This window comes from Populus nigra, chromosome 10, assembly GCF_951802175.1.
Source record: "Populus nigra chromosome 10, ddPopNigr1.1, whole genome shotgun sequence".
In the NCBI taxonomy this organism is placed as follows: Eukaryota; Viridiplantae; Streptophyta; class Magnoliopsida; order Malpighiales; family Salicaceae; genus Populus; species Populus nigra.
In genome coordinates, this window is record NC_084861.1 from 15,720,606 (window position 1) to 15,746,359 (window position 25,754).

Below are 25,754 nucleotides of genomic sequence, written 5' to 3' on the forward strand. Positions count from 1 at the left end.
AAAGAATGATAAAGTACTTTATTTTTCCTGCATGTTTTCGATTAAAAAAATGACGTGTATTTGAAAAAACAAAATTAATTTTCAATTGATATTCAATAAGGTATTTGTTTTAAAAAATAGTAAGTATCTTGAAATACACGTGTCATACTCATAAGTGATCACGGGACCATACTTGATTATTTTGGCTGTCAAAGAATAAATTCAAAACCTGGATTAAAGTTTTTATAAAAAGATTAGAGTTTAATTTTTTATTAACCGAGACTTCGTGATAGTTTTTAATCAATTGTCTCGTGCTTGCTTGACATTCCTTATGTTCGACGGTCACCCCGCCAAGGCAACAAAGATTTGAGTTTTGTGGTGATTTGTTTAATGAAAAAATATTTTAAAATATTATAACGGTTATTTTATAAAGTATTTTTTATTTAAAATTATATTAATTTTAAACACAAATTATTATTATTAAACTTTAATTCAAAATCAACTCAACGCAAAAAGATTTAAGTCATAAATTAAACAAGTCAATCTAGTTTTATCATGTTTTCTAATTAAAATAATTTTATTTTAATTTTAAAAAAATTAAATCAAATCCTAATAAAATAGGTCAAATCATATTTAATTTGACTTTTTTTTTTAACACTTGACATGATCTTAAGCTAACTTTTTATATTATACTGTGTTTAAAGATCATATTTAATAATACCAAAATAAATAATAAATAAAAATAGATAAGTTATCTTCAATTATTTCACACTAATTTTCCAAGACTCGTAAAATTTCCTCACATTTTCTTCCTTTCAAGTTCGAAACAGCGACCTGATTGGTCCAGGCGAAGTGTCCACAACAGAAAAATACCCTTTCCAAAAACAAAAAAAACTCCAAAGTCAAACGAAGTCAATTTCCAAGTAAAACTCAAACTACCCTTTCCCTTTTATTCCTTTCCCATCCCATCATAAAATCCCCACCCACAGAACCACAAAAATTTAGATTCAATCACTTCCCATGTCTCAAGTGAATAAAATTAGTATATTCTAATTCCTCTTTCCATCATGGACACCAAAACTCTTTCCCTTCCCTTTATCTCCCCCCCTACACACTAGCAGGACCCCACCGATAAAAAACCCACCTGATTAACGGTCCTGATTCAAGCGGAACTGTTTTCCTTTATATATAATCCCCAAATTAACCACGCCAATCCCTATACTTTTTCTGCGGGACCCTCACAATTTCTCTCTCTGAAAAAAATCCCTCCTTTTCCTTATCTCCCTACCATCTTCGATCTCTCACGTAATCTAATTATCCTTCAATGGCGGTACGTTTCGATTCGGTTTCGCTTCTTTATTACCTCCGTTCTGTTCAATTCTCGTGGTTATTGCATAATTCGCGTTTGGATTTTGTGTTTTTTAACCTGTCTTTTTTTTCAAGAACCCTAATCTTGTTTTGCTCGAATTAGGGTTTTTGTGATTGGAATAGTTTGTTTCTTACTTATTAGTGATTGAATGAATGTGACTTTCATTAATTTGATATTATTAGTTGAAATCTTGAATTTGGTTTTAATTTGATAGAATTACGTTGTTTTTTTTTGTGTTTAGATGGTGATTGGAGACTTAATTATGGTGTCATTGATTTTTGAGCTAATAGTGCACTTAATTACAGTAGGATACTGTGTTTTTGTGGCATTGACTTTACTGTTAAGTTTAAAATTTTGAAAGTTAGTTCCTTTTTCTTATTGGGGTGTAGTGTATTAGTGGAAAAATAGTGAAGAATTTTGCTACACTGAGCATGTTTAGCTTTTGTTTTAGTTGAAACTGGGTCCTTTTTTTTGTAATTTTTTTTGTGATTACAAAATAAGCCACTGGCGGCTTTTTTTTGTGTTTTCTTTGAAAATAAAGTTTACTGTGCTATTGAGTGAAGAAAGTTTTGACGAGGGCTTTGACTAATGGTCGAAGTTCATGGGTATTGTAGGTATGACAGCTGGGTCATAATTTTGGTGGTTATTTATGAATTTGTTGAGATGTCCTTGAATGCTTGTTGTCGTTGAATACCAGCTTTAGAGATAGTTGCTGGACTTGGCAAGACATAAAGTTGAGGAAGAGGTACTTTATAGATACGTGTTGGTTTGTTGGGGTTTGAGAAGATGGCTGGAAATGTGAGGTACGAGTTGAGTTCTGCTAGTCCAGAGGAATTAGGTTTTACAGGTAGCTATTCTAATGGGCAGAGGGGGAGTTATCCTAATGCCAGTTTTGATAGGTCTGGAAGCTTCCGGGAGAGCAGTGAGAGCAGAATGTTCAGTTCTGGGGCAAGTACACCCAGGGCTTCTGCTTCACCAGCAAGGAGCATGGGCCCACTTACTCAACATCTGTCGTTGGATCCGGTTACTATGGGGGACCCAAAAAATACTCGAACAGGCGAGTTAAAGAGGGCTTTTGGGATATCTCTTGGGAGTGCTACAGAAGATAATTCTTTTGGAGCTGCTCATTCAAAGCCACCCCCTGCAGTAGATGTAGAGGAACTGAAGCGGATCAGAGCAGGTGTATTAGATGACTATCGGAAGTCTAGGTAAATTAACTGTCACTATAACTGTTGGTGGATGAATTTCTCATCGTTAGTCTTCTATAAACTTTTCTTTGAAAAAAAATTCCAGTGGAATATCTGTCATGTATGTAAAGTTGTTTCCATGTGATGGAAGGTTAATCTTTTCTGATTTTTTGCTAGCTCTGGATATTTTGGAAGAAAGTTTTTTCCTGTCCTTTCTTTTATTGAATATAGGATGTAATGACTTGTTATTCAAGCATTTTTCTTTGTTGAAGATGAAACAATTTTTTTTCAGGAATAGAGCAAAAATGTGGAATGAATACTTGCTAAGACTTCAAAAATTCCCAGAAGATTTAAATTCAAAGAATCAACAACGAAGTGAGATTCTAATGAATGAAAGATCTGGTGGTTCAAATTTTTTGAAGATGGGAACGCAGATTCATCGAAACCCTTCAGACCTTGGGACTCAAAGATTAGAGGACAGGACTAAGACTATTGTTTTGAATAAGCGTGTTCGCTCTTCTGTAGCAGAATCACGGGTTTGTACACAAATACCTCCTTTAGATTCACTCTTTAAGTTTTTTCCAAAACTCATTGCATCTTTCACGTTGTAGTTACTTTCTCGTGACTGTTACTTTATTCTGTATATAATGCAAAAGTGCTTTTATCAATATGTTTATAAGGAGTGTGCATGTGTCTATTCATGCATAAGATATATTCCTATGTACTCTATTCCTTGAGTTCTTTCAAATCTATAAGGTGCTGTGTTATTGGCATACAAGAAAATTGAGGCAGTCACATATTCATTTACTGGGGGTTTTTTAAAACCAAACAACAGTCTTGTTCTGAATCAAGTTTGGACTATAGTTATTTGACCTTTTTTCTCATGAAGCTTCTACTGTCATGGAAATTCTATTTCTGCTGTACATGCATTGTGTGGCCTTCAAAAATATACATTTGCCCCTAGTTGAAAATTCATGATAAGTAGATTGCTGAATTGTTATGGAGGTCCCCATTTCCTCTCAAGATTAACTTGGTAGCTAGATTTAATGTTTGCTTCAACTTTCCATACGTTTCTACAAGATTCAATGGGTGTATTGAATTTTTATTGAGACATAAAAGTTCGACGATGCTTCCTTGACTGCTATTGTTTTTTTTCTTATGTAAATGCTTGTTGTTTAGCAAAGGTACCGCCATTACCTTTTCAACTGTATAAACTCAGTATATCTGTTTTCCTCATTCCTCTCTGAAATCTCTAGGCTGATGGCCGAAGCAATACAGTTCCGAGGCAGCCTTTGGTGACAGGAAAAGACAGAGATATACACAGGGATGGTGAAGTTTCTAATCTTACTGAAGAAAAGGTCCGTAGGCTACCTGCTGGAGGGGAAGGGTGGGACAAAAAGATGAAAAAGAAACGTTCTGTTGGCACTGTTTTTACCAGAACAATAGACAGTGACGGGGAAGTTAAACGAGTGATGCATCATAAGTTTAATAATGAACAGAGTCTGCAGTCTTATGATGCCCAAGGCTTCAGGTAATTTCTCATTAACAACATGCCATTTTTAGTAGACTAGAATGCTTTATCTTCCCAACTTAACTATTCCAATAAGTTAGTTCCACATGGTACTATCAATATGACTTCCATGTTTTGTGATTAATTTCCAATAATGGCCTTTCCATATTCCTAGGTAAATGACATTGTCCAAGATGATAGTGAGATACTCTTTTAAGATAGAACCGAGTCACTTAAGCTGAAAACTGAAAATTGTAGCCATGCAAGCTAAAAGACTGAAGGTGTAATTATGTTTTATGGATATCCTCAATGGCCATATTGTGTACATAGTGGGATCATTCTCTCATCCCCCACTTACAATGAAGTTTATGTTCTTTTCCAAAGGAATTGGAAACATGGTGAGAGCTTGGGACTTGCATGATCTAAAGCTAATTCTTCTTTGACTGTATTATTCCTTGCACTGTAATGATTCTATTTACTCTTTGTGAAATCATGAGGGGCTACTCTTGCTGTTTTGTTTGTATGTATCAACAATTATTTGGTGTGATCTTGAAAGTCCACTTGCAGGTCAGGATCTTTTAATGGGAGTAGTGGCATGAACAAGGTAGATGGAATTTCATCATCTGCTAATTCAAATACCCGTGCCATTCCCAAGGAATCAGAAAAAGTTTCTTTGACAAGGGATTATGCTGCTGGCATGAATAAGGAGCGACTTGTAGTGAAAGCAAACAATAAGTATGTATTGATTGACTGATCTATTCACTTTTTAAGCTCTACCATGCTGCTGTTTGGTGCATAAGAACTTGCTTATACTAGGCTATGATGTAATGGTGATGCAAATCTGTTTAATTTGTTCAGTGTTGGAGTATAAAATCTCAGTGTTCACTTTTTGTGTTTGATGTATCTGTATTCAGGGTAAATATCACAGAGGACAATAAGCACACAGTGAGTCCAAGTCCAGTGACAAAAGGAAAGGCTTCCAGGACACCTCGAACAAGCTCATTAATGGCAGCAAGTACATCTACTAATACTCCCCTCTCACCTGGGGGTTTTGATGGTTGGGAACAACCACCAGCCATAACCAAGGTCAATTCAGTTGGGGGGCCTAATAATCGCAAGCGTCCCATGCCTACAGGGTCATCATCTCCTCCAATGGCTAAATGGGTTGGTCAGAGACCACAAAAAATATCTCGTACCAGAAGGGTGAATGTAGTGTCTCCCGTCTCTAATCATGATGAAGGGCAGATGTCATCAGAAAGAGGACATGTTTCTGATTTTGCCACTCGAGTGACTTCTGGGATTGATGGGCCTCCTCTTGCCAAGGATGTGCTTAATGGAACCACACAAGTCAGAGTGAAACATGAAAATGTTTCATCTCCATCAAGATTATCTGAAAGTGAAGAATCTGGTGAAAATCGTGAGGGTAAGCCCAAGGACAAGAGAACAGGTAGTGGTGGGGTAGAGGAGAGATCGCTGAATCAGAATGCTGTTCCTTCTGTATTGGTTACAAAGAAGAATAAAACACTTGGTAGGGAAGACACTGGTGATGGTGTGCGAAGACAAGGAAGGACTGGTCGGGGTCCATCTTCTAGGACAAACATTTCACCAATGAGGGAGAAGTTGGAGAATCCAGCCTCGACCAAACCACTAAGACATACGAGGCCCATTTCAGACAAGAGCGGAAGGTGGTGAATGGCTTTCTTTTTCCTGAAATGACACTTTCATGCCTTTGTACTAATTGTTATTTATTATTTTTATTTAACTAAGTTAAAGCATTGATACATTTGAATCTGTTTACTAGTTCAGCAAGACAGGTCGTCCTCCTCTTAAAAAAATATCAGATCGCAAGGCCTTCACTCGACTTGGGCAAATACCAATAATTGGTTCCCCAGATTTCTCAGGTACACTCTCAAAACACTCTTGAAGTTTCTTAGAGTAGCTGCAACAACTAGATAATAAACAAAAAATGACTTTGTTTGCATGTGTTTAGCTTTATGGTAGTTCAGGTAAAAATTAATTTTCTTTTCGACTCCTTCGTTCTTGTTTGTTGACCCTTCAATTCTCATCTTGTAGTATGGGTAGGCAACATCTGCTTGTACCATTCAGATCACTTTGATGGCAATGGTTAACATTGTATGTTTTGCAGAAGACTTTGGTGGGAAAGCATATTCACATTTCTGTGCACTAATGCTCTGTTCTGTTATGATACTTGAAGCACCCATTATGATCTAGTGAAATATCTAAGGAAAATATTATGACAACTAGGTTCTAACAACCATTCTTAAGGCAAAACAAACTAAGAGAATCGAGAATCAAGAGGAATACCTGGTGCTTAAAGCAAAAATGGGAGAAATGCAAATACAATGGTTTTCCATCTAAGCATGTGTTTGTTACGTGATAGGCTTTTGAGGCTTTGGGTTTGCCACATTCCTTGTTCATCTGTTTTGAGTGAGCCTTTATCATTTAAATCCTACACAACAGAATGATCTGGTTGATTTAGAGAGAGGGAAGAGAACTTGCAAATTCTCTAGCCCTTGATTTAGTTTTTTGTTGTTTGTCAAATCAAGTGCTAGAGTATATTTTAAGTTGTTCAAAATAGTCAAAAGTCTATTGTAAGCTTAGTGAAGAAGCAGCCTTACTTTCTCTAGGTTTTAGTTCACTGCCTCTTGCTACATTTCTTTGCAATCATATACAGAATTTCTGGCTAAAATCACTGGTATTTTCATATTCTCATTTTTTTGTTTTTAGGTGAATCGGATGACGATCGCGAAGAACTCTTAGCTGCTGCAAATTTTGCTTGCAATGCCAGCTGTATGCACGTGACCCCCCCCCCCCCCCTGCCAGTTTATAAGTGCATATTCTTTTTTGACCCCCCCCCCCCTGCCAGTTTATAAGTGCATATTCTTTTTTGACCTTTTCTTTTGCAGATCTTTCCTGTTCTGGTTCTTTTTGGAAGAAAATGGAGCCAGTTTTTGCTCCCATCTGCTCTGGGGATTCATCCTACTTGAAGCAACAGGTAGTTGCTACTGGAAAATTCTCTTAGCTCTGCTTTGAGTTATAATTATCATTCAGAAAAACTTACCTTCATTTTTCTTTTGTCTTCATCTATTTTTGGGATCAGTTGAAGTCTGTGGAGGATCTCCACAAGAGATTATATGAGATGTTTGACTGCAGCAATAATTCGGTAATTTAAGTGTTTCAAGCATGTTTTTGTCTGCTTACTTCCACTTTTGACCTTGCTTTTTTTTCTCGAATGCGCATGGCAATTGAAACACCTAATATTTTAAATAGCTGTTAAAATCCATCCTTGACTGGCATTTGCACAACAAGGACAGTACATCACCAGAGATTATAGTATATTTTAGTTTTTTGAAATTCCCGAGGTGCTTCACTGCAAGCAACCATGTCAACTAATTTTCAACTCCTTTGGAGAGACTAAATCTGGTGCAAAATACAACTGGGTTCTTTACTTAATAAATCTGTTTAATATCCTCCATTCCAACTGCTTGATATTTTTAATAAAAATCCTTGTGTTTGACAGCATGAAGCTAACACTGACTTTTTTTCATGTGCAAGTCCCATTGTTTTCAAGAACTCGTTCATTTGCTTTACAATTTATGATGCACTCTTTTACTGTTCAATTATGCCAGTCATTGTCCGTGAATTATTAGCAATTTATTTATTTGGGATGTTAAAATGTATGTGTGCATTAATTTTCAGAATATGCAAAAGAATGATGAAGGGGAAAAAATACAAAGAATTATACAGTGTTGATCCTTTCTGTGGTTTACTGTTACTCATCTGGTACTAAGAGTGTTTTTGGTAGCGGTTGTTTTTTAAAGTGTTTTTCACTCGAAAATGCATCTAAATAATGTTTTTTTATTTAAAAATTCATCTTTGATATCAACACATTAAAATGATCCAAAAACATAAAAAAAGAAATTAATTTTATGAAAAAGAAATTCTAAAATTTTGGGAATGCGGCCACATCCCCACACATGCACTAAATCTGCCATGTTTCTACAGGGTGATTTTGTGCTTGAAGAAGACATTCCATCCCAACTTATTCATGAAGAAAGTGAGAGAAACTTGCAGGACCAGGATCCACCAAAAAAGTTGGCGAGGACTTCAGATTTGGTAGATCCAAAACAGGACAATAGTGCTGTATGTGGAGGCTCAAGAACAAGAAACAAAGTTACTCCACTGTACCAGAGAGTGTTGTCTGCTCTGATTGTAGAAGATGGGTCAGAAGAATTTGCAGAAAACAGTGGAGGGAGAAATATTTCTTTTCAATGTACTGGAGATAGTTCTCCAGGTGATGATTGTCTCTCAGTGGATTTTGAGCCCGGGAGCACAAATGGCATTGATTTTAATTATGAATCTATGTTGGGTTTTCAACATCAGAAGCAATCTTCCGTTGATGGTTTTTCTTGTAATGGAAATAGTACTGTTAATAGGATCAGTGGTTTTCACAATAATTCCTATATTGATCATTTGGTGCAAGGAGGTAATGGATTTATGCACTCAAAAACCGGAATGTTCCCTGGGAGTTTTGAGAATAATGATGAGAAATCAACCATACATTCAAATGCCATCAGCATGTCTGCATATGATTGCCAATATGGGCAACTAGGCCTGGAGGACAAACTCTTGATGGAGCTGCAGAGTGTTGGATTATATCCAGAAACAGTGGTACTTTCTCTTTTCTTCTTTCACAAGCATTAACGTATTTAAAAGGTCCAGATGCTTGGTATCTTGGATATACAAAACACCATAAAGAATGAAAAGGAAAAAAACATGTCCTGATACTTGTACATCCAGAAAATCAATGTTAAAAGTAATATCATTTTAGAGGTCGTTGCATATGATGCTCCCCCATCTGAGACCAATGCATCCGTACTCTAGCCAAATGCACCATGACAAACAGAAAGGAAACAGCTTGCTTGTTAATACATCATGTTCATATTCATATCAGCCATCTGCTCTGTGGTTTAACAGGTCTTTGCCAAATACATTCTATATCTATTTGCTAAATACCCTTTATTTCCCCTTAAGTGTATATGTATGCACGCACAACATGCACACAAACATTACTGAGCTTGTTTTAGGTTCAAGTCTATACCAGACCTTTTCATTAAAAATAAAAAGATGACGAAATCTCTCTCTGTGTAATGTGTATATCTGTATGCATATTTGCAAAGGTACATGCATGGATTTTTTCTCTGAACATTTTTTTTTTTTTTCCTACGGTACCAAAATCCCTGGGTGCTTTCTTGCAGCCTGATCTAGCAGATGGAGAGGATGAAGTGATTAATGAAGATATTATTGAGCTCCAGAAGAAACTTCAACAGGTTAAGTTTCCTAATTTTTTTGCTTTGTGAAAGCATTAAATCCCCAAAAGTTTTAGTTTGTCAATTTTTGTACTTAATATTTTTGAAAAAATTTCTTTCATATAAAAGCAATTGCATTTTCCACTGATTTTCCCTTCATTATCATCTTTTTATATTTTTCATATGCTGTAATAATTTAATTTTTATCATGTACATTTTTTTGTCACTTGTATAGGTTGGTAAAAAGGAACACTTGGACAATTTAACTAGAGCTGTTGAGGAGGGAAGGGAGTTGCAAGAATGGTAAGACACTCATTATTTTGGATCTCTTCTGCCATTCTGCCATTAGGCTTTCGACTTCCCATGATGCACATCAACTGCTGGATTCATTTCATTGCATTTTATTGAATATGAATAGTATGCTGTTAATTTGCAGGCCCCTTGAGCAGGTTGCAATGGATAGGCTTGTTGAATTGGCTCACAGAAAGCAGTTGGTATGTTGTTTATCTCCCTTGTTTATTCCTTATAGGGCAGAATTCACGAGTTTGAGTTTGTAATTGGAAATCCTTAATACAGAAGAATTCACAAGTTCGAGTTTGTGATTGGAAAATTATATAATATATGAGACTACTGCTAGGGATGGCAGTGAGTTAAGTTGGAGTTGGATTTATACCCATTCTCGATTGGAATATCTAAATCCATCATTCACCTTCTTCTCCAATCTTTTTTATTTTTTTAAAATTAAAATCTAAGCTTAAAAAACAAACTATATCTCCATCTATGCATTATAAATCCATAAAATATAGAGTTTAAACTTCAAGTTTATGGACAAACCCATAAAAATCTTTCATGAACTATAAGATAATATTGTATTAAAAAATAAAATTACAATTCCACAAAATAAAAAAATAGGTTAAAAAACAGGATGGGGTAGGGTTTGGTGATGGGTCGGATAATGGGTCTGGTGAACCCCTCATTTTCCTTCGCATCCAGCCTGTCCAAACTGATTCAGATTTTACCCACCTTCGGTTTGATATGGTCAAAACCATATTAAAATTTGACCCAACTAGATAGGTTGACCCCGGATGCCCAACGGTTAGATGAAATTGACATCTGTATTTACTACCTATGGTAGTCCTTTTCTTTTTAGTCAACTACCTTTCCTTTTGTTTTTTTCTGGTTTTTATTAAGTATTTGTTGTTTGTTCCTTTTCGATAGAAGCTAATCCCCATCTTCAGTGGTTTGATTGGCAATCCATAGGTCACTAATCTTGTTGCTGGTTCCATGCATGCATTGCATTCTGATTTTCTACCCCATATTGTTATTATTATTCTTGTTGCCCGAATAATTGTGATTCTTAACTCACTATTAAGGGCGGTCCATTTGACATCCCCTTGACTAACATTGACAGGCCACCAAAGGAAATAATGCTTCAAAATTTGGGGTTCCAAAGGTTTCGAAACAAGTTGCCTTGGCTTTTACAAGGAGGACTCTTGCTAAATGTAGAAAATTTGAAGATACAGGCAAGAGTTGTTTTTGTGAGCCCCCCCTTCGAGATGTCATTTTCGCTGCACCTCGTGCAATTGTTGTGGAGTCCACAAGCTGTATTCAGGATCCTGGGGCTTCAGGTATGCCATCTCTCAAAATGTGTTATTAGGATTGTAAGTTTTAGTAATTCTATTATGTTTGGCCTTTTTTGCTATTCATTGAAAGGAAAGTGTTTTGCGAGTTTTCGCACATACCTTGGATCAGTGAATGGTGTTTTCTGCTTTGAAATGATGTGGAATCCTGTTCAAAAGGTGTCGGATCTTGAATTCATTATAGTAACTTGCACCTTCGTGCACTAATTTACCCTTTTTTCCCCCCTCCTTTTCCTTCTGTTTTTTTTGCAGGCTCTTTCACTGGTAGAGCTGATAGGCATGATCTTCACAACGATAAATTTGGCAGGGGTGTATCATTAGACCATGATTTTGCCAGAACTGGACCATTATTGAACAGAGGGAGGAAGAAGGAACTACTGCTTGACGATGTTGGTGGTAATGCATTGTTCAAAACCACATCATCTCTTGGTAATACTCAGCTGGGTGGAGCCAAGGGAAAGAGAAGCGAGAGAGAAAGGGACAAGGATGTATTAGCTAGAAATTCTGTCACCAGAGCTGGTCGTGCTTCTCAGAGCAATATCAAGGGTGACCGTAAAACAAAATCAAAACCCAAGCAGAAGATTGCTCAGCTATCAGCTTCTGGAGATGGAATTATCAACAAGTTCAAAGAAACAGGTAGCCATAAGAAAAGAGAAGCTGGGGCAACATCCAAGGGTTCAAATCCTGTAGATTCATTGAAAAAAAGCAGAGGAGCGACAAACATTGCTGAGTTCCAAGATTTAGACTCTATAGAACTACACGAGGGCAATGATTTCAGTGACACTCAGGATCTGAATAGTTTGTTTGATGGGTTGCCAGAAAACGACTTTGCGGGTGAAATTCTACTTGATGACTTGCCCCTTCAAATTCCTATGGACGACCTTTCAATGATTCTATAAAATAGAGTTAGTGTAAATTTAAATGACAGTGCTCTTGCCCGGGACCAACCTGCTAATATAATTTATGTCACAGGCAGCTCTCACTTGTAATTATGGTCATTCTTTATGTATTCTTGAGTGAATCAGTTTGAAGGGGGGAAAAAAAAGGGGAAGAAATTTTGTTTCTGTTCAAGACAGTTAGTGCAATTATTCTACAGAAACATTTCTTATATATAGATCCACCATTAGCGCAGGCCGTACCATTTGCTTTGCAAAAAACTTGGCCATTTTGCATCTTTGTTAGTGGTATATTGGGGAGGTGATGCAAGTATCCACCACCAGTCTTTTAAATGAAACTGCAACTGGGATGCAGGATGGTTCCCAGTTGCTGGAGATGCCAACTGCAGAAAAATTCCAAGTGTTTCCATTGAGATGCCAAGAGTCGTAGGATTTGTTCTGTATAAGATACAGAGGAGAGCCTAATCCATTGGCCATTACTCCATTTCGGTGGCGTATCATGAGCTGCTATATGATTGCGGGTGCAAATTCTACATCTTTCTTGGTATTTGCAACTTAAAATGTTCCCTTCTTCCTTTAAATTTTCTCATAACCAAAAAGATCACCAACCCACCATTCTACATCTGTAATCAAAACCCACTTGTGTTCCTCCCAGGTTCAGCATTTATAAGAGAATTCACCCTTTTGACCACTGAGAAAAGCAAAAGATTACTCCTTTGAAGCTCTGTAGCCTTTCTTCTTCCATAAAAACTCAAAAACAAAGAGACAATAACTCCAAGAGACCAAAACAAGAAAGAAAGAAAGAAAGACATCACAATCTTCTTCAAAATACAAAGAGAGTTTCTTGAAACAAAACCTGGTGATAAAGCAAGCCCCTTTCACGAGGAAGAACATAGAGAGCTAAAGAGAAGTCATTGGGAGATGGGTTCCACTTTGACGTGTCCACCAACCATCTTTTCTCTCCTTTCTCCATTACTATTTATCACTACAGCACAGGAGACAGGGCAGCTCTGCTTTTGTTTCAGCTCTTTCAGCCTCTTAAGATTACTTTTCGTTGAAATCCATGAAGCAGTGTTTTTTATACGAGAGTTTGAAGCAGGAAGAGGTGAGTGAGAGACCATGGAATCAGAGAGGAAGGCCGGAGGATACCCGTCTGAAAAGCCCGACTCTGCGGAACATGGGCGGGAGTGGGCATTGATTATTGTGACTCGTGTATAATACATTTTTAAATTGTCATAACTATTAGATCAACTTTTCCTCATCATTAAAGCTTGATAAAGTTTGAGTTTTTCAAGTGAGATATGTTTGTTAATTAATATGAAAATATCTATTTAAAGGAAGGATGAGCTTGAGGATAATCTAAAATATAAAGATATAATGGAACCAATCAAACTCACAAAAACAAATTGAAAACCATGCTTAAAATATAAGGAATTAATTCCTAATTAAATTTAAAATAACTTTATCATATCTATAATAAATAAAAACTAATAAATATACTAAACAATATTAGCGATTATCATTTAGGCTAAAGTTGGACCGAAATTTTTCATTGTTCCTTTCCATTATGGACCGTTTTTGTGGAGTTCGGGCCCAGTTAGGCTGCCACTAGCAGAACTTTCACATGTCTGTCAAAAGGTTGGTGGTTTGTAGGCTAATTGACCAAACAAAGCCATGAAAAACATGCAAGGTTGTAGCCTTTAAATTTTTATATATATCGAGCAAAACCATAAATCAACTTTGCCCATACGTTATCTTAGGTTTTTGATTTGATGGCTGAGGACAAAACTTGTGGTGTTTAACGGTGTTTGTTGTCCTAACCAATGTTTTTATCCTCCATCACACCCTAATTCAGCTATAAAATGTTGAGCAAGGAAAAGAGGATCCCTAATGTAATGAAGTACGTGAAGCTGCATAAGTGCAGGCTCAATTAAGATGAGTTATTGTTCCATACATCCGAATCCGGTGATGGAAGGGGAACGATATGTGACAAAGAAGACGCACACAAGATACATAAGGTGACAACAAAATTTGTGGAAGCTAGCTATGCAAAGGTTCTTTGAGGCCAGGGAACAATGGCAGAAAAAGCAACAACCATGTAATGGTATCTGCAGTGTTGGTGATCATATCAAGAAGGTTGATGGTACAAGTAGCACGAGGATGAGTGGGTCTAATTGAATGAAATTCAAGTGCTTGGACCTAGTTTTTCTATTTATTAATACGCGATCAGTACAAAGATATTCTCTAATGGGGACAAGGGAATTATTCCCCTTGTCACTCCAAGAACATAAAGAAATTCTGTTTTTATTTTCTTTAATTGGTTTCTTTTTCAATAAATTATAGAAGCCCTTGTGTGTGTGTGTGAATATCACATTTGAGTACCTATGAATTTTAGTATTAGATCCTTGCTTGGAATATCATCTTTCTTTTTATCATCTTCTCTCTCAAGATCCTTCCCTGTATATTTCAAGGTACAAAAGCATCAAACTATCCATTGGATGCCACACAATTCTTGATTTCAGTTTCTTGTTTTGTTCTGTTCTGTTCCAAAAGATGGATGTAGGCTTATCAATCTTGATGGGGTTACAAGCAACAGCGCTGTTCCTCATCTTTGTATCTCTCCAAAATCTTGATTTCACTTTATTATCATTACCATTCTTGTATGCCTCGTTAGTATCCTTACTTGTATCACTGGCTTCTCATCCATCAATCAATATCCCTACGCTTTTACGCAAAAAACAAGATGGGACTTTTCCTATTTGGTCTCTTATAATTTTTAGTCCATACCTATATTTTGTTAGAATCTTTTCATTTCTACGCAGGTTTACTAGTGGGGAGGAGCCTTATAATGAGATTTGTGAGGGTGTTTATATTGGTGGGTGGCCTTATTCCGTTGATAAATTGCCACCTGGTAATCCTGCTATTATAGATTGTACTTGTGAGTTTCCTAGAAAAGAGGAGTTCAAAGGGCGTTCTTATTTGTGTCTTCCAACTTGGGATACAAGGGCACCTCAGCCTGGAGAGATTGAATCTGCTGTCGAGTGGGCTAGCAGGAAAAGAGCTCAGAATGTGCCTGTTTTCATTCACTGTGCTTATGGTATGATTTTGGATTGTAAATACCTTTTCTTATTCGACAATTTTGCTGCATTTGGTGTTGAGAATTTCGTGCTGTGAAGATTGTACTTGTTTGACTTTTCTGTGCTGAAATTCCTTTTTTGCTATGCATTTTGTACAGGTAGACAGTTCTTTCATGTCATAGTAATTTTGTACTTGCAATTGGTTTTATCTTGGTATAGGCGATCAGCAGTTAAGTGTCAGAATTCAGGTAATTACAAGGTTAGATTCAGGGCTGCAGGGGGTGACCTTTATCTGTGTAATTTGCTGATCGCTTGGTTTAGTTCCAAGCCAAGGCTAGCTGTGTGGTTCTCTGAAGAGGATCTTTTTGCTAGGCTTTGGTTGTATGATTATATGCATGTATTATGTAGTATGTGAGACATTCCTTCTTGTTATCAAGAGTGAAGAAAATAAATGAAAAATTCATCTTTTTTTGACATTGAGCAATGATTTGTAGTAGCCAGGAATTCCTGGATGCATTATGGCATCAGCGTACTGTGTGTTCTTCACAATTTGGGATCAACTAGATATTGATGTTTTGCCATTCTGCTCATCTTTTATATATATATATATATATATATATATATATATCAAACCATTATGTTCATCTAGGTTTTCGTTTTTCAGTCAAGTGAATGTTACTAGGTATTATGCTGCTCTTATTACCCTAAGTGTACTGTTATCGCCCAATCCTTTTGCTCGAAGCATCCTCAACTTGATCTTCCTGTGTTGCACTGGTAATGGCTTGACACTTCCTGTAGGTCATGGTAGAAGTGTCGCTGTAATGTGCGCACTGTTGGTGGCTCTAGGAGTGGTGGAAGATTGGAAAAAGGCTGAGCTATTCATAAGAGAAAGACGGCCTTATATTTCAATGAACTCCGTCCAATACAAGGCCTTGGAAGAATGGTCAAAGCACCGTTTATCTACTACTAGCATAGATGAAGTGAACTCAAGTTCTGCAGTCCCATCAACTTCTTCTGGACGCTCTCGAGCTGATAGGCCAAAAAACAGAAGTGGTTAGCATGCTTCATTAATGTGCTGCGGGCTATTATCAGGTAGCCCATGTGCTTTTAGTTAATTAAAAAAACTTAGCCGAATGATGGTGTTTGGATGTCAAAATGTGATCCATGGACATGAATAGGAACCTTGAACTACGATGTATAGACATTTTCGATTTGCTATTGGTAAAAATGGCGATTTTCATTTTCATTATTAATGTTTTTAAAAATAAAAAATATATATTATTTTAATATATTTTCAAACAAAAAAACAACTTAAAATACAATCTCTAAAAAACAACAAATAGTCACTAAATGACTGAGATGAACAACTGCTATATAATAAGCTAGTAAAAAATCTTCCATGAGCCAAGTACAAGGGCCATCAAAAGCTTTGAACAATTCTTTTCGATAATTGTTTATACATGGTCATTTCCTCTCTTCAGAATTTCCTGACCATGATGCCTCCCATCAACAGTGTGATTTTTTCTCAGACTCACGCATATGGCACTGGTTCAACCAACCTGTATTCCTTGCTCCATTCACAGAACAGATATAGGCTACTCAGCATGCTTGCACCCAAACACAAAAGGTCTGAGTACCTTGCAGAAATTTTAGGTGTAGGATTATACGACATTAAAATCAAAATGCACCAAGCATGTTTCGCAGCAATGAAATGTACAGCATACAAGCAAAACAATCAACTCAAGATATTGAAGCAGCACTAGGAAGAATACAATACATCAGTTCTCTTATTTCAACCAAAGAATTTTTGAATTGCTATAGATACAAAGCTCCTGGCTAATACAATTAAAATCTATAATGTTCGTTCAGACATACAGGAGATATCTGTCATCGTATACACTACAAACTATCCAGTATCCATCTAAAATGATAAAAGCGATTTTGACCACATAAAATATGATTGCTTTGGTATTGTCATCACCGGTACAACCGATGCTATTATTTGTTCTTGCACATGCTTAACTCCCACCACGTTTAGCAGTTTCGGAACTACTTGATGTCATAAAGGACTCTCCACAACCACACTGCCCTTGGGAGTTGGGATTGATAAAGACAAATTCAGATCTGCACAAGTTACCAACAACAGATATCAATTTAATACCGGAAAAAACTACAAATCAAAAAGATTGAAGTGGCATTCCTTAGAATCATGGAAAAGGAATTGGGGCTGAGGCAGGGCGGGTGGGTTGATGCCATGGTTTTTACCCCAACACCCACATCTGAAACTACTCAGTTCAAAAACAACAACGCAATCCAAGGAATAAACCACATCCTATAATGGGACATCAGCATAGGGAAATTTGATGTCATCAACTAAATTCAACTGCCCTCTACCTTTGCAAATGGAGTTGATTTGCAGCATAATGGGGGGAAAAAAGTGCTTAGATCTCAACTTCCAGCTTGGAGTGATCATACTATCCCTATTGCTGGACACCAAACTTTATTAATTCAGGCAACAAATTTCTTATAGGAACTGAACCATGCCCATATTCACCTAGATGCCCTCCAACATTACTTCATATGCAAAGAAACTCAACCTAAAAAAATGAACTTTTACCTGAGCTTGTCATCAACAAAATCCATCTTGGTTCCTATAACATGCATCAGTGCCTTCGGATCAATCAATATCTTCACACCTTTATCTGCAACTAATTCATCAAACCTCCCTTTCTCATCTGCACATTTCAATCAAAACACAAAAAAATAAAAAAAATCAACAAACTTTCCTTCTAACCCAAAAAGCCCCATCTCTAAAAATCCAAATTAGTCACAGCCCCACATTTTCAGACCCCAAAAAACCTAAGTTTTCAAACCAGACCCAAAAAAGTCTCAAACTTTACAATAAACCTATCAAACCCATCAAACAGGAACTCAAAAGTCTCAATCTTTTTCCAAAATTAATGAACCAATGAAGCGAAAAATGAGGATTTCATAGCTGAACCTGCGTAATTAAGAGTGTATGACAAGCCATTGCAGCCGCGAGATTTAACGCCGAGACGGAGGAAAGGACGTTGGCGCTGCTGCAAGAGGTGGCGGATTCTGGTAGCGGCAGTGTCCGTCAAGTCTAGAACTTGTTTTCGGGCTGAGGAACCCACTGACTCTGCTGCTGCTGCGAAAAGTTTGGATGCGCTTGTGGCTGCCATTTTTACAAAACTCTCTCCGTCTCTCTGTTGGAAAAAAAATATATGAATATTTTGGAAGTGGAAGAATAAGAATTTGATTTTGCCTTTTTGTTGAATTTTGTGAATATAGAGTTCTTTTGGGTAATAAACAGTGTTTGAACCTAGCTAGCCAGCTAATTATTTTGCATATTATAAATTATTTATACATGTATTTGTATTTCGTGCTACTATTTTAAATTTAATTCCAGGTAAGGTTTTGAAGAAAAACAATTACGAGAAGTGTTTGGATTCAATTTAAGATCGGTCGTTTTAATAAATTTCTCCAAATTAATTTGAAAATATAAAATTAATAATTTTTCTTAAGATTAATTTGGGAGTGCGACATTAAGATTATTCAAGAACTTAGTTTTAGTTTTTTTTTTTTTTAAAAAAAAAAAAAAAAAAAAAAAAAAGAACTTAGTTTTAGTTAATGTATAAATTAAGTTCAAGATAGTGTTTTACAGGTTGAATTAAAAAAATATATAATTTAGTGAATATTTAATTTAAAGAGTGTACAAGGGATATCTTAAAACTTTTTTTTGCACATATATATTATGTAATCCTTAGATTTAAAATTCAATTACTGATTTTTTTAGAAACTATTGAAATTAAAAACAAAGAAGAAATTAATTCTTTTTTTTTTTTATCTTGACTTCATTTATATTGACATGTGGACAATCCTTTTCTTTTTATAGGATGAGATATGTAACTAATTTGATTAAACAAGTTTTAGAATTTCAATTATTTTTTTTAAGATTTCTTAAAATTCTTTTCTTATTCTATAGTTTCTGATTCGGATTGATTTCGAATTCATATTCTTCTAGAAAATATGCAAAATATGAGGAATAAATCCTTTCTCCACAAGACAGCCGATTTTGAATTCCCTTAATATGGAACTTCAAGATCTTTTTTTTTTTTGAATAAATAAATAAAGAAAATTCTATATTTTTTTCACGCTTCAAATTACAGTCGGATTTCCTCATCCGACCCATGCAAGGATTAAAACAATTCTCATCATTATATACGATCCACCAACGCATAATTTTATTAGGTCTTTGTTCATTATAATCAACGCAGCTGATCTTTCTCCTTGTTTTCTCTGCAAGGCATCGAGAGCTGATCACACCATGACACCACTCGAAAACAAAAGGACCACGAAGTCCTACGAGGATAGGAAGAAAACCCTAAAGAAGAAAACAACGGAGCTTGCTATATTGTGTGACGTTCCCGTTTGCTTAATCTGTGTTGATCCTGATGGCACTACTGAAACATGGCCAGAAGAAAAGGAGAGGGTTGTTGATGTTCTCAAGGCATACAAGGCCAATCGAACAGTAAACAATGTTGAAGGCAAGGAGAAGGTTGTCGACAAGGCACCGAGAGTTTTCGAAACTTGGGACCCAAGGTTTGATTACTTGCCCGAGGAATCTCTGATGGATGTTTTGAAAATCTTGGAGAGGCAATCGCAGGTTGTCGATCAAGTAGTTGGGAAGGAACAGACCGGAAAGAAAAGAAAAATTATGTACGATAAAATAAAGAGCAAAACTGGGGGTGATGTTAACGATGAAAGGTCTCAAGAAGCTGGTCTAATAACAAGAAATTTTCTTGATGTGGTTGGCTTGAATCACCAGACTAGTTCCTATACAGCAAACTACAGTGATATCAGCAGTTTCTTGGGTAAAAATTCAGGGAGCAGCAGCAACGATTTTCTGATACCAGTGGACTTGGAGTTACGTTTGTGATGAGATTTTGATGCAATTAGAGGGAAACATAGAAACCTTGCCAGCGTTCATGCTGGCTCCAGTCAATGTTGTAGTTTTTTTAGGCAGGGTTTTCTTTTTTTAGATTTCCTTTTTAGTTCTCCGTGTACCCTAGTTTTAATGAAGACAGGATTCCTCCTATTAATTATGGATTGGTATGCCTAAATTAATTTTCAGTTGGATGTCATAAGATAATTAGCTTTGCAAACATGAATGCCTAGATTGCTGGTTTCCTTGTGAGAGATTGTTCATTCATCTTCACCAACTATAAGTGAATGGTTAGAATTTGCATCCTAAATCGACCATCCTTTACATAGCCATACTCACTGATCCCCGAAATTTTCAAGTTCCCTGCTTGACAAAACATCAGCTGAAGAACATGTCTAAGAGAAACTTACATATAAGAAAATCGCAATGAAAACTAATCAATCGTTATGATTTCCTAAATGTCTTCCTGAAACAAGAGAATGAACCAAAAAGTCGATCATTGGACGGTAGATCACAAGAACAATCATCAGATGCCCTTCTCAAGCATTGCCCTAACCCTCATTGGAAGACCATAGAGTCGAATAAATCCAGCTGCATCGGCCTGATCATATATTTGCCCACTCTCAAAGGAGGATATGTCCTCCCTATACAGGCTATTGGGGCTTGTCCGGCTAGCTACTGACACAGATCCTTTGTACAACTTAAGTCTGACTGAACCGTTTGTCTTCTCTGTGATCTTCTCCATAAATGCATCCATTGATTCCCGCAGTGGGTCAAACCACCTGCCTGCATACACTAGCTCAGCATACTTTAGAGCAAGTGAATCTTTAACTTGCATCGTTTCTCGATCCAGGGTTAATGACTCTAGCTCACGTACAGCAGTGAAGAGAATGGTGCCTCCAGGAGTTTCATATACTCCACGGCTTTTCATACCAACAAGTCGGTTCTCAACCATGTCAATACGGCCAATACCATGTTTCCCACCAATCTCATTGAGTTTCGAAAGTAGAGAAGCTGGGGAAAGCTTCACCCCATTTACAGAAACAGGAAGGCCAGACACTATCCCAATCTCTACATATCTAAAAGAATGAAACACATTTAAAAAAAAGAGAGATTTGGGGTTAAAAAATGCGAACTTGGGATTAGAACTCAATTGATGATAATCTCAGATTAGTTGAATCTAAAATTCAACGAGGGACTTACTCAGGTTTGTCAGGTGCAGCTTCTGGACTAGTAGACATCATGTACATATCTTCCTTTGGCTCATTAGCAGGGTCTTCCAGAATGTCACCCTTGAGAGAAAGAAGCAAATAAGATTTAGAGAACAAATTAACAACCGAATGACTATTAAAGAATTTAAGTATATAGTATTCAAACAAACATTGGGTATGTTTACACGCACACACACACACAAAATCACAAGATTTCAAAGTGTTTGCTAAGCATGAAAGTAGCAAACAAAGACAGTGAAGTGCGGGGAAGAAAACAAATTTTGAGCTGACAGCACAAAGGAGTCTAACTGTGACATTAAAACCAACAAGTGATTTTCTACCTTCAACAAGCTTAACACAAGACATTCTAAATTAATATTCTTTAACAACTACAATTTTTCCTTGGAAGCAGTTGATGAGGGGGACTAACCTCATGGCTCAGGTGCCATAAGTTTCTGTCTCTGCTGTATATGGATTTCTTTGTCACTGGGACAGGCACGTTGTGTTTCTTGGCATATTCAATGGCATCTTCTCTTCCTGTGATATCCCATTCCCGCCAAGGAGCCACAACATTGAGCTCAGGATTCAGAGCAAAGAAGGTGAGCTCAAAGCGAACCTGAACAGACAAGAAAGCCAAAAAAGTTACATTAGAAGGAACGCACGGGTTAGATAAGTTATCCTATTTGTGAGGCATGCCTGATCATTTCCTTTTCCTGTGCATCCATGAGCAACAGCATCGGCTCCAACTTCTTTTGCAACATCCACCATGGCCTGTCACAGCATGATGTGGTTAAAGTATGATTATTAATGATATAACACCGATGCAATGCATATTCTAGATAACAGAAAACAGAGAGTAGAGAAACAGAACACTCCACAAAATTGCAAGTATCTGTACTTGTTTTAGATAATAGAAAGTGCTTCTATGGAACACAAATTTGATGTCAGAGGATGATAAAACACAAGGAAAACAGCAAAACACACACTATCATCATTCTTTATTAATGGCTCGATGTTTATCTTAATTCTGGAAAAAATCTAAAAACTACAACAGGACAACAACTCTCTGGGGAGCCAACCTTTGCAATAACAGGGCGTGCCATTGATGTTCCCAGCAAGTATTTCCGTTCATAGATGGCGCCTGCTCGCATGCAGGGAAAAATAAAGTCTCTCACAAATTCCTCCTGCAAGTCCTTCACCACTAGCTGACAAGCACCACTAGCCTTGGCCTTTTGTTCCAGGCCTTCCAATTCTCCTACTCCCTGCAAATTGAAAAATCGATGCCATGCACATGTATAAAGACAGGTACTGTAATTTATAAAACCAGATAAGATGGCTCAAATGAGGAATAAGTTTCTATTCTTAAGCAAATCAAATACTATGAATTTAATAGATTTTTCTACTATTTACAAACCTGACCAACATCAGCAGTGAAGCAAACGACTTCACAACCGTAATTCTCCCTGAAAGGAAAAATAGCAGAAAAATTATAACAGGTAGTGTCAACAAAAAAAATTGTTTTGAAAGAAATGGGCAGGCGAAAACACTGAGAAACTGTGATGCATAAAGACAGGAAGCAAAATAAATGAAAAGTAATTCTGCTAGTAAGATGAGCTATGCCACCCACCCTATGACATATAAAACACCTAGCAACATAATTCACACCTATCTGGTTGAGCTGAGAAAACTTTACAGCCCTTCACCAACCCCTGATTAGACTACATAATGATCTCAGAAGCACACATCTTAATATCATAACACAAGCATAAAAAGTGCATATGAGTGTTTCCTTCGTATCTATTCTAAACACTATCATATGGAGCAAGTATAAAACCTACATCCAAATTCCAGAATGTCATAATTAAACCAAAACAACAGGTCAAGGCTCATGAACCATGAGTATCGATTAGTTAGAAAACTCAAAGATAAAGCAAGAGGTATACCGTAGCCATGGGACAATAACTGAGGTGTCTAAGCCACCACTATAGGCTAAAACAACCTTGTTTAATTTTCCTCTTAGCCCTTTAGTCTTTGTAGCTTCAAAAACCTCAGTAGCTTTATCATGGGATAGTACTGCTTGAATCCCTGCAGATCATGATCAATTACAGTGTCACTAAGCAGAAGTTACAAACCCCATTATTTACATCCACATTATCTTCGTTACTTCAACAGCCACAGAATCTCAAAAAATTACAACCAGACATACACTTTTGAAGATTCAGCCCATCAATCTCATAAATATTTTCAGCTAAATAAAAACTACTCGATAAATAAATTACAACTACGCACCTAGTAAAACTTAGTACATACATAATAAAACAGTTATGAAGATTGAAAATTCAGACTTTATATCGAACTCTTAAACACAACAAGTTCATACTTTGACCCCACCAGACTAGCCAATTCACATTAACACCCCCGCTAACTTGGTTGCTTTAAGGATGTGCGTAAGAGCAGAACCTCAGAAAAACTAACACCAGGTATGCACTGACTTGTCAAGATACAGCTATTGATTGCATTCTATCTTAAGTAATAATAATTAAAAAAACACTATTGAATTAATAAATTACAATTACGTTTTCTAGTTAAACTTAGCATTTGCACAATCTAACAATTTTAGAGAAAACCCAATAAAAAGATTTAAAAATTATAAATTATATTGAATTCCCATTCCAAATTGAATCGATTTAATATTTTTAACTCATCAAAAAAGCCCAAAACCAAAAAAGGCAGCAATTAAACTCACCTTTGTTGCAATGAACTCGAAGACCATTCCCTTTATTGCTCACAACTGCATCACCCTGAAGCTCACTGTTTCTAGCGCCCAACTGCAAGTAAAGAAAAAATGAAAAAAAAAAAAACCAACTAACCACTATACTTCTAAAGAAATGATATACCTCTTGAAACAAAGCTGACTTCTTTGAAAAAGATACATTGTCATTACACAGCATTAAATCTGGCAAACAATATTCAACTTGTTATAAGCTTCAAGAAAATCACTTCCAGCGTAGCAGAATCATCAAAAAGTGTAAAGAAGTGGGGAGTGTACCGCTCTTAGGGACATGAACAGATAGATTGAGTGATGAACATGGAGATATTGCCTTCAGCTGAGCCATCTCTTACTGACCCTGTACTTTTTTGGAGGAGTTTATGACAACTCTTTGTGGGCTATCTCGCTCTGCGACTTTTTGGGTGTTTTGTGCTGTTTGTGAAGACAACCTCTGTTCTGTTCAATTTAGGGTTTTAAAAATGCAGGGTAAATAGTGTAAGAAAAAGCTGCACACGGTTGCTGACTGATGCGCTTGTGAGTTGATGGTGGCAACGCTTGGGGTGTTTCGTAAAGCTGTAGAAATTATTTTTTAAAAATGTTTTTATTTAAAAATATATTAAAATAATATTTTTTATTATTATTTTTAATATTATCCCTAACTAATCTTGGCGTGGCAATTAACTTGAATGATCTATTCTTTTAGTTAATTTTTTTTATAATGTTATTTTAGATTTTTTAAAAAACAATATCTAGAACAATATTATTTTATTAAAAAAAGGTAATATATTATCTTTAATAACAATACATTAAAATAATTTTAAAATATTATAAAAAAATTAATTCCAAAAAAAAATATCAACCGCTGAAACAAATAGCAATTACTGTAAAACAAACAGCACTAGGCCCCGTTTGTTTGCAGGAAAGTAGTTTCCTTTTGGAAAGTGAATTCCGGGGAAAGTGAATTCCTGGAAAGTGAATTTCGGGAAAGTATTTTCCGATGTTTGGTAGTGTAATGGAAAATAAGTTAGAAAACATTTTCCAGTGTTTGGTTATGTTATGGAAAATGAGCTGGAAAATAACTTATTAATGTTTTATTTTTTCAAGTTTATTAAAATAATGAGGAACAAATCTTACAAATTAAAAAGTTGAATGAGAATGAAATTGAAAAAAAATATAATTTCATAAATTATCTCAAATAAAATAAATAATAATCAAAATAATAGAGATCAAATCTAAAAAATTAAAAAAAATGAAAGGTGAAGAAATTAAAATAATAATAATAAACATTTTATAAATTATTTCAAATAAAATAAGTAAAAATCAAAAGAATGAGGACCAAATTTGATAGATAAAAAATTTCAATAAAAAAATGATAAGAAAAAAGCAAATAGCAATTATAAAAATAAGGACCAAAATTAATATAAAAATTAAATTTTAAGAGATGAAATTAAAAAATAAATATTCAAAACAAATTATATATAACAATCAAAAGTTTGAGGATTAAATTTGATATAATTAGCAAATAATGACATTTCTAAATTTTTCACAACTTCCGGAAAGTGTTTTCCGCCCAAATTTTTCAGGAAAACACTTTCCTGAAAACCAAGCCAAATTTTTCTTTGACTGGAAAGTGTTTTCCGTTGACCAACTTTTCCAATAGCAAACAAACACAAGAAAGTTTGGAAAGTGGTTTCCCGGAAACCACTTTCCGGAAAACAAACACAGCCAAAAGGGAAAACACTTTCCTAGAAATCAAACCAAATTTTTCTTTGACTGGAAAGTGTTTTCCGTTGACCGAAAAGTGTTTTCGTTGACCAGA

At 36.0% G+C, this 25,754-nt stretch overlaps 5 protein-coding genes across 11 annotated transcripts; 3 read left to right on the forward strand and 2 right to left on the reverse strand.

Annotated features, from left to right (window-relative positions):
• Positions 1–1,033: 1,033 nt before the first annotated feature.
• On the forward strand, positions 1,034–12,086 carry LOC133704816 (uncharacterized). Of its 6 annotated transcripts, none has more exons than XM_062129824.1 (17): positions 1,034–1,309; positions 1,963–2,151; positions 2,248–2,556; positions 2,828–3,071; positions 3,792–4,066; positions 4,613–4,780; positions 4,960–5,730; positions 5,852–5,946; positions 6,794–6,856; positions 6,973–7,061; positions 7,167–7,229; positions 8,072–8,737; positions 9,325–9,396; positions 9,611–9,678; positions 9,812–9,869; positions 10,787–11,003; positions 11,268–12,086. In XM_062129824.1, exons 2-17 carry the CDS (start codon positions 2,135–2,137, stop codon positions 11,912–11,914), a joined length of 3,822 nt encoding a protein of 1,273 aa, XP_061985808.1. In that variant the 5' UTR covers positions 1,034–1,309; positions 1,963–2,134; the 3' UTR covers positions 11,915–12,086. The 6 variants fall into 6 exon arrangements, with proteins under 6 accessions (XP_061985808.1, XP_061985809.1, XP_061985806.1 ...); XM_062129825.1 differs by having other exon boundaries at positions 2,046–2,151; XM_062129822.1 differs by having other exon boundaries at positions 1,963–2,556.
• A 1,707-nt stretch (positions 12,087–13,793) lies between these two features.
• Positions 13,794–16,234, forward strand: LOC133705059 (uncharacterized). Of its 2 annotated transcripts, XM_062130155.1 has the most exons (3): positions 13,794–15,008; positions 15,147–15,236; positions 15,787–16,234. In XM_062130155.1, the coding sequence occupies exons 1-3, from the start codon at positions 14,465–14,467 to the stop codon at positions 16,044–16,046; spliced, it is 894 nt and encodes a 297-aa protein (XP_061986139.1). In that variant the 5' UTR covers positions 13,794–14,464; the 3' UTR covers positions 16,047–16,234. The 2 variants fall into 2 exon arrangements, with proteins under 2 accessions (XP_061986139.1, XP_061986140.1); XM_062130156.1 differs by lacking the exon at positions 15,147–15,236 and having other exon boundaries at positions 13,801–15,008.
• A 514-nt stretch (positions 16,235–16,748) lies between these two features.
• LOC133704880 (iron-sulfur assembly protein IscA-like 1, mitochondrial) lies at positions 16,749–18,304 on the reverse strand. The gene is made up of 3 exons (XM_062129922.1): positions 17,990–18,304; positions 17,606–17,723; positions 16,749–17,112 (listed from the first exon to the last, which is right to left on the reverse strand). The coding sequence occupies exons 1-3, from the start codon at positions 18,189–18,191 to the stop codon at positions 17,007–17,009; spliced, it is 426 nt and encodes a 141-aa protein (XP_061985906.1). The 5' UTR covers positions 18,192–18,304; the 3' UTR covers positions 16,749–17,006.
• Positions 18,305–19,191: 887 nt separating this feature from the next.
• On the forward strand, positions 19,192–20,111 carry LOC133704247 (agamous-like MADS-box protein AGL103). The gene has a single exon (XM_062129024.1). The coding sequence runs from the start codon at positions 19,337–19,339 to the stop codon at positions 19,946–19,948; it is 612 nt and encodes a 203-aa protein (XP_061985008.1). The 5' UTR covers positions 19,192–19,336; the 3' UTR covers positions 19,949–20,111.
• A 112-nt stretch (positions 20,112–20,223) lies between these two features.
• Positions 20,224–24,497, reverse strand: LOC133704246 (argininosuccinate synthase, chloroplastic-like). The gene is made up of 10 exons (XM_062129023.1): positions 24,215–24,497; positions 24,063–24,121; positions 23,912–23,993; positions 23,109–23,250; positions 22,580–22,628; positions 22,245–22,427; positions 21,862–21,936; positions 21,596–21,781; positions 21,158–21,246; positions 20,224–21,033 (listed from the first exon to the last, which is right to left on the reverse strand). The coding sequence occupies exons 1-10, from the start codon at positions 24,279–24,281 to the stop codon at positions 20,481–20,483; spliced, it is 1,485 nt and encodes a 494-aa protein (XP_061985007.1). The 5' UTR covers positions 24,282–24,497; the 3' UTR covers positions 20,224–20,480.
• Between the last annotated feature and the right edge of the window lie 1,257 nt (positions 24,498–25,754).

Coding starts and splice junctions, on each gene's coding strand:
- LOC133704816 (XM_062129822.1), top strand. CDS start 2,135: ATGGCTGGAAATGTGAGGTACGAGTTGAGTTCTGCTAGTCCAGAGGAA. Junction 4,781..4,959: donor GTAGTGAAAGCAAACAATAA/GTATGTATTGAT, acceptor ATCTGTATTCAG/GGTAAATATCACAGAGGACA. Junction 9,397..9,610: donor TCCAGAAGAAACTTCAACAG/GTTAAGTTTCCT, acceptor TCACTTGTATAG/GTTGGTAAAAAGGAACACTT.
- LOC133705059 (XM_062130155.1), top strand. CDS start 14,465: ATGGATGTAGGCTTATCAATCTTGATGGGGTTACAAGCAACAGCGCTG. Junction 15,009..15,146: donor TTTCATTCACTGTGCTTATG/GTATGATTTTGG, acceptor CATTTTGTACAG/GTAGACAGTTCTTTCATGTC. Junction 15,237..15,786: donor AGTTAAGTGTCAGAATTCAG/GTAATTACAAGG, acceptor CACTTCCTGTAG/GTCATGGTAGAAGTGTCGCT.
- LOC133704880 (XM_062129922.1), bottom strand. CDS start 18,191: ATGGCAGCCACAAGCGCATCCAAACTTTTCGCAGCAGCAGCAGAGTCA. Junction 17,724..17,989: donor ATACACTCTTAATTACGCAG/GTTCAGCTATGA, acceptor TGAAATGTGCAG/ATGAGAAAGGGAGGTTTGAT. Junction 17,113..17,605: donor TTTGTTGATGACAAGCTCAG/GTAAAAGTTCAT, acceptor TAACTTGTGCAG/ATCTGAATTTGTCTTTATCA.
- LOC133704247 (XM_062129024.1), top strand. CDS start 19,337: ATGACACCACTCGAAAACAAAAGGACCACGAAGTCCTACGAGGATAGG.
- LOC133704246 (XM_062129023.1), bottom strand. CDS start 24,281: ATGGCTCAGCTGAAGGCAATATCTCCATGTTCATCACTCAATCTATCT. Junction 22,428..22,579: donor TCACTGCTGATGTTGGTCAG/GTTTGTAAATAG, acceptor TTCAATTTGCAG/GGAGTAGGAGAATTGGAAGG. Junction 21,034..21,157: donor GCTGCACCTGACAAACCTGA/GTAAGTCCCTCG, acceptor TCATTCTTTTAG/ATATGTAGAGATTGGGATAG.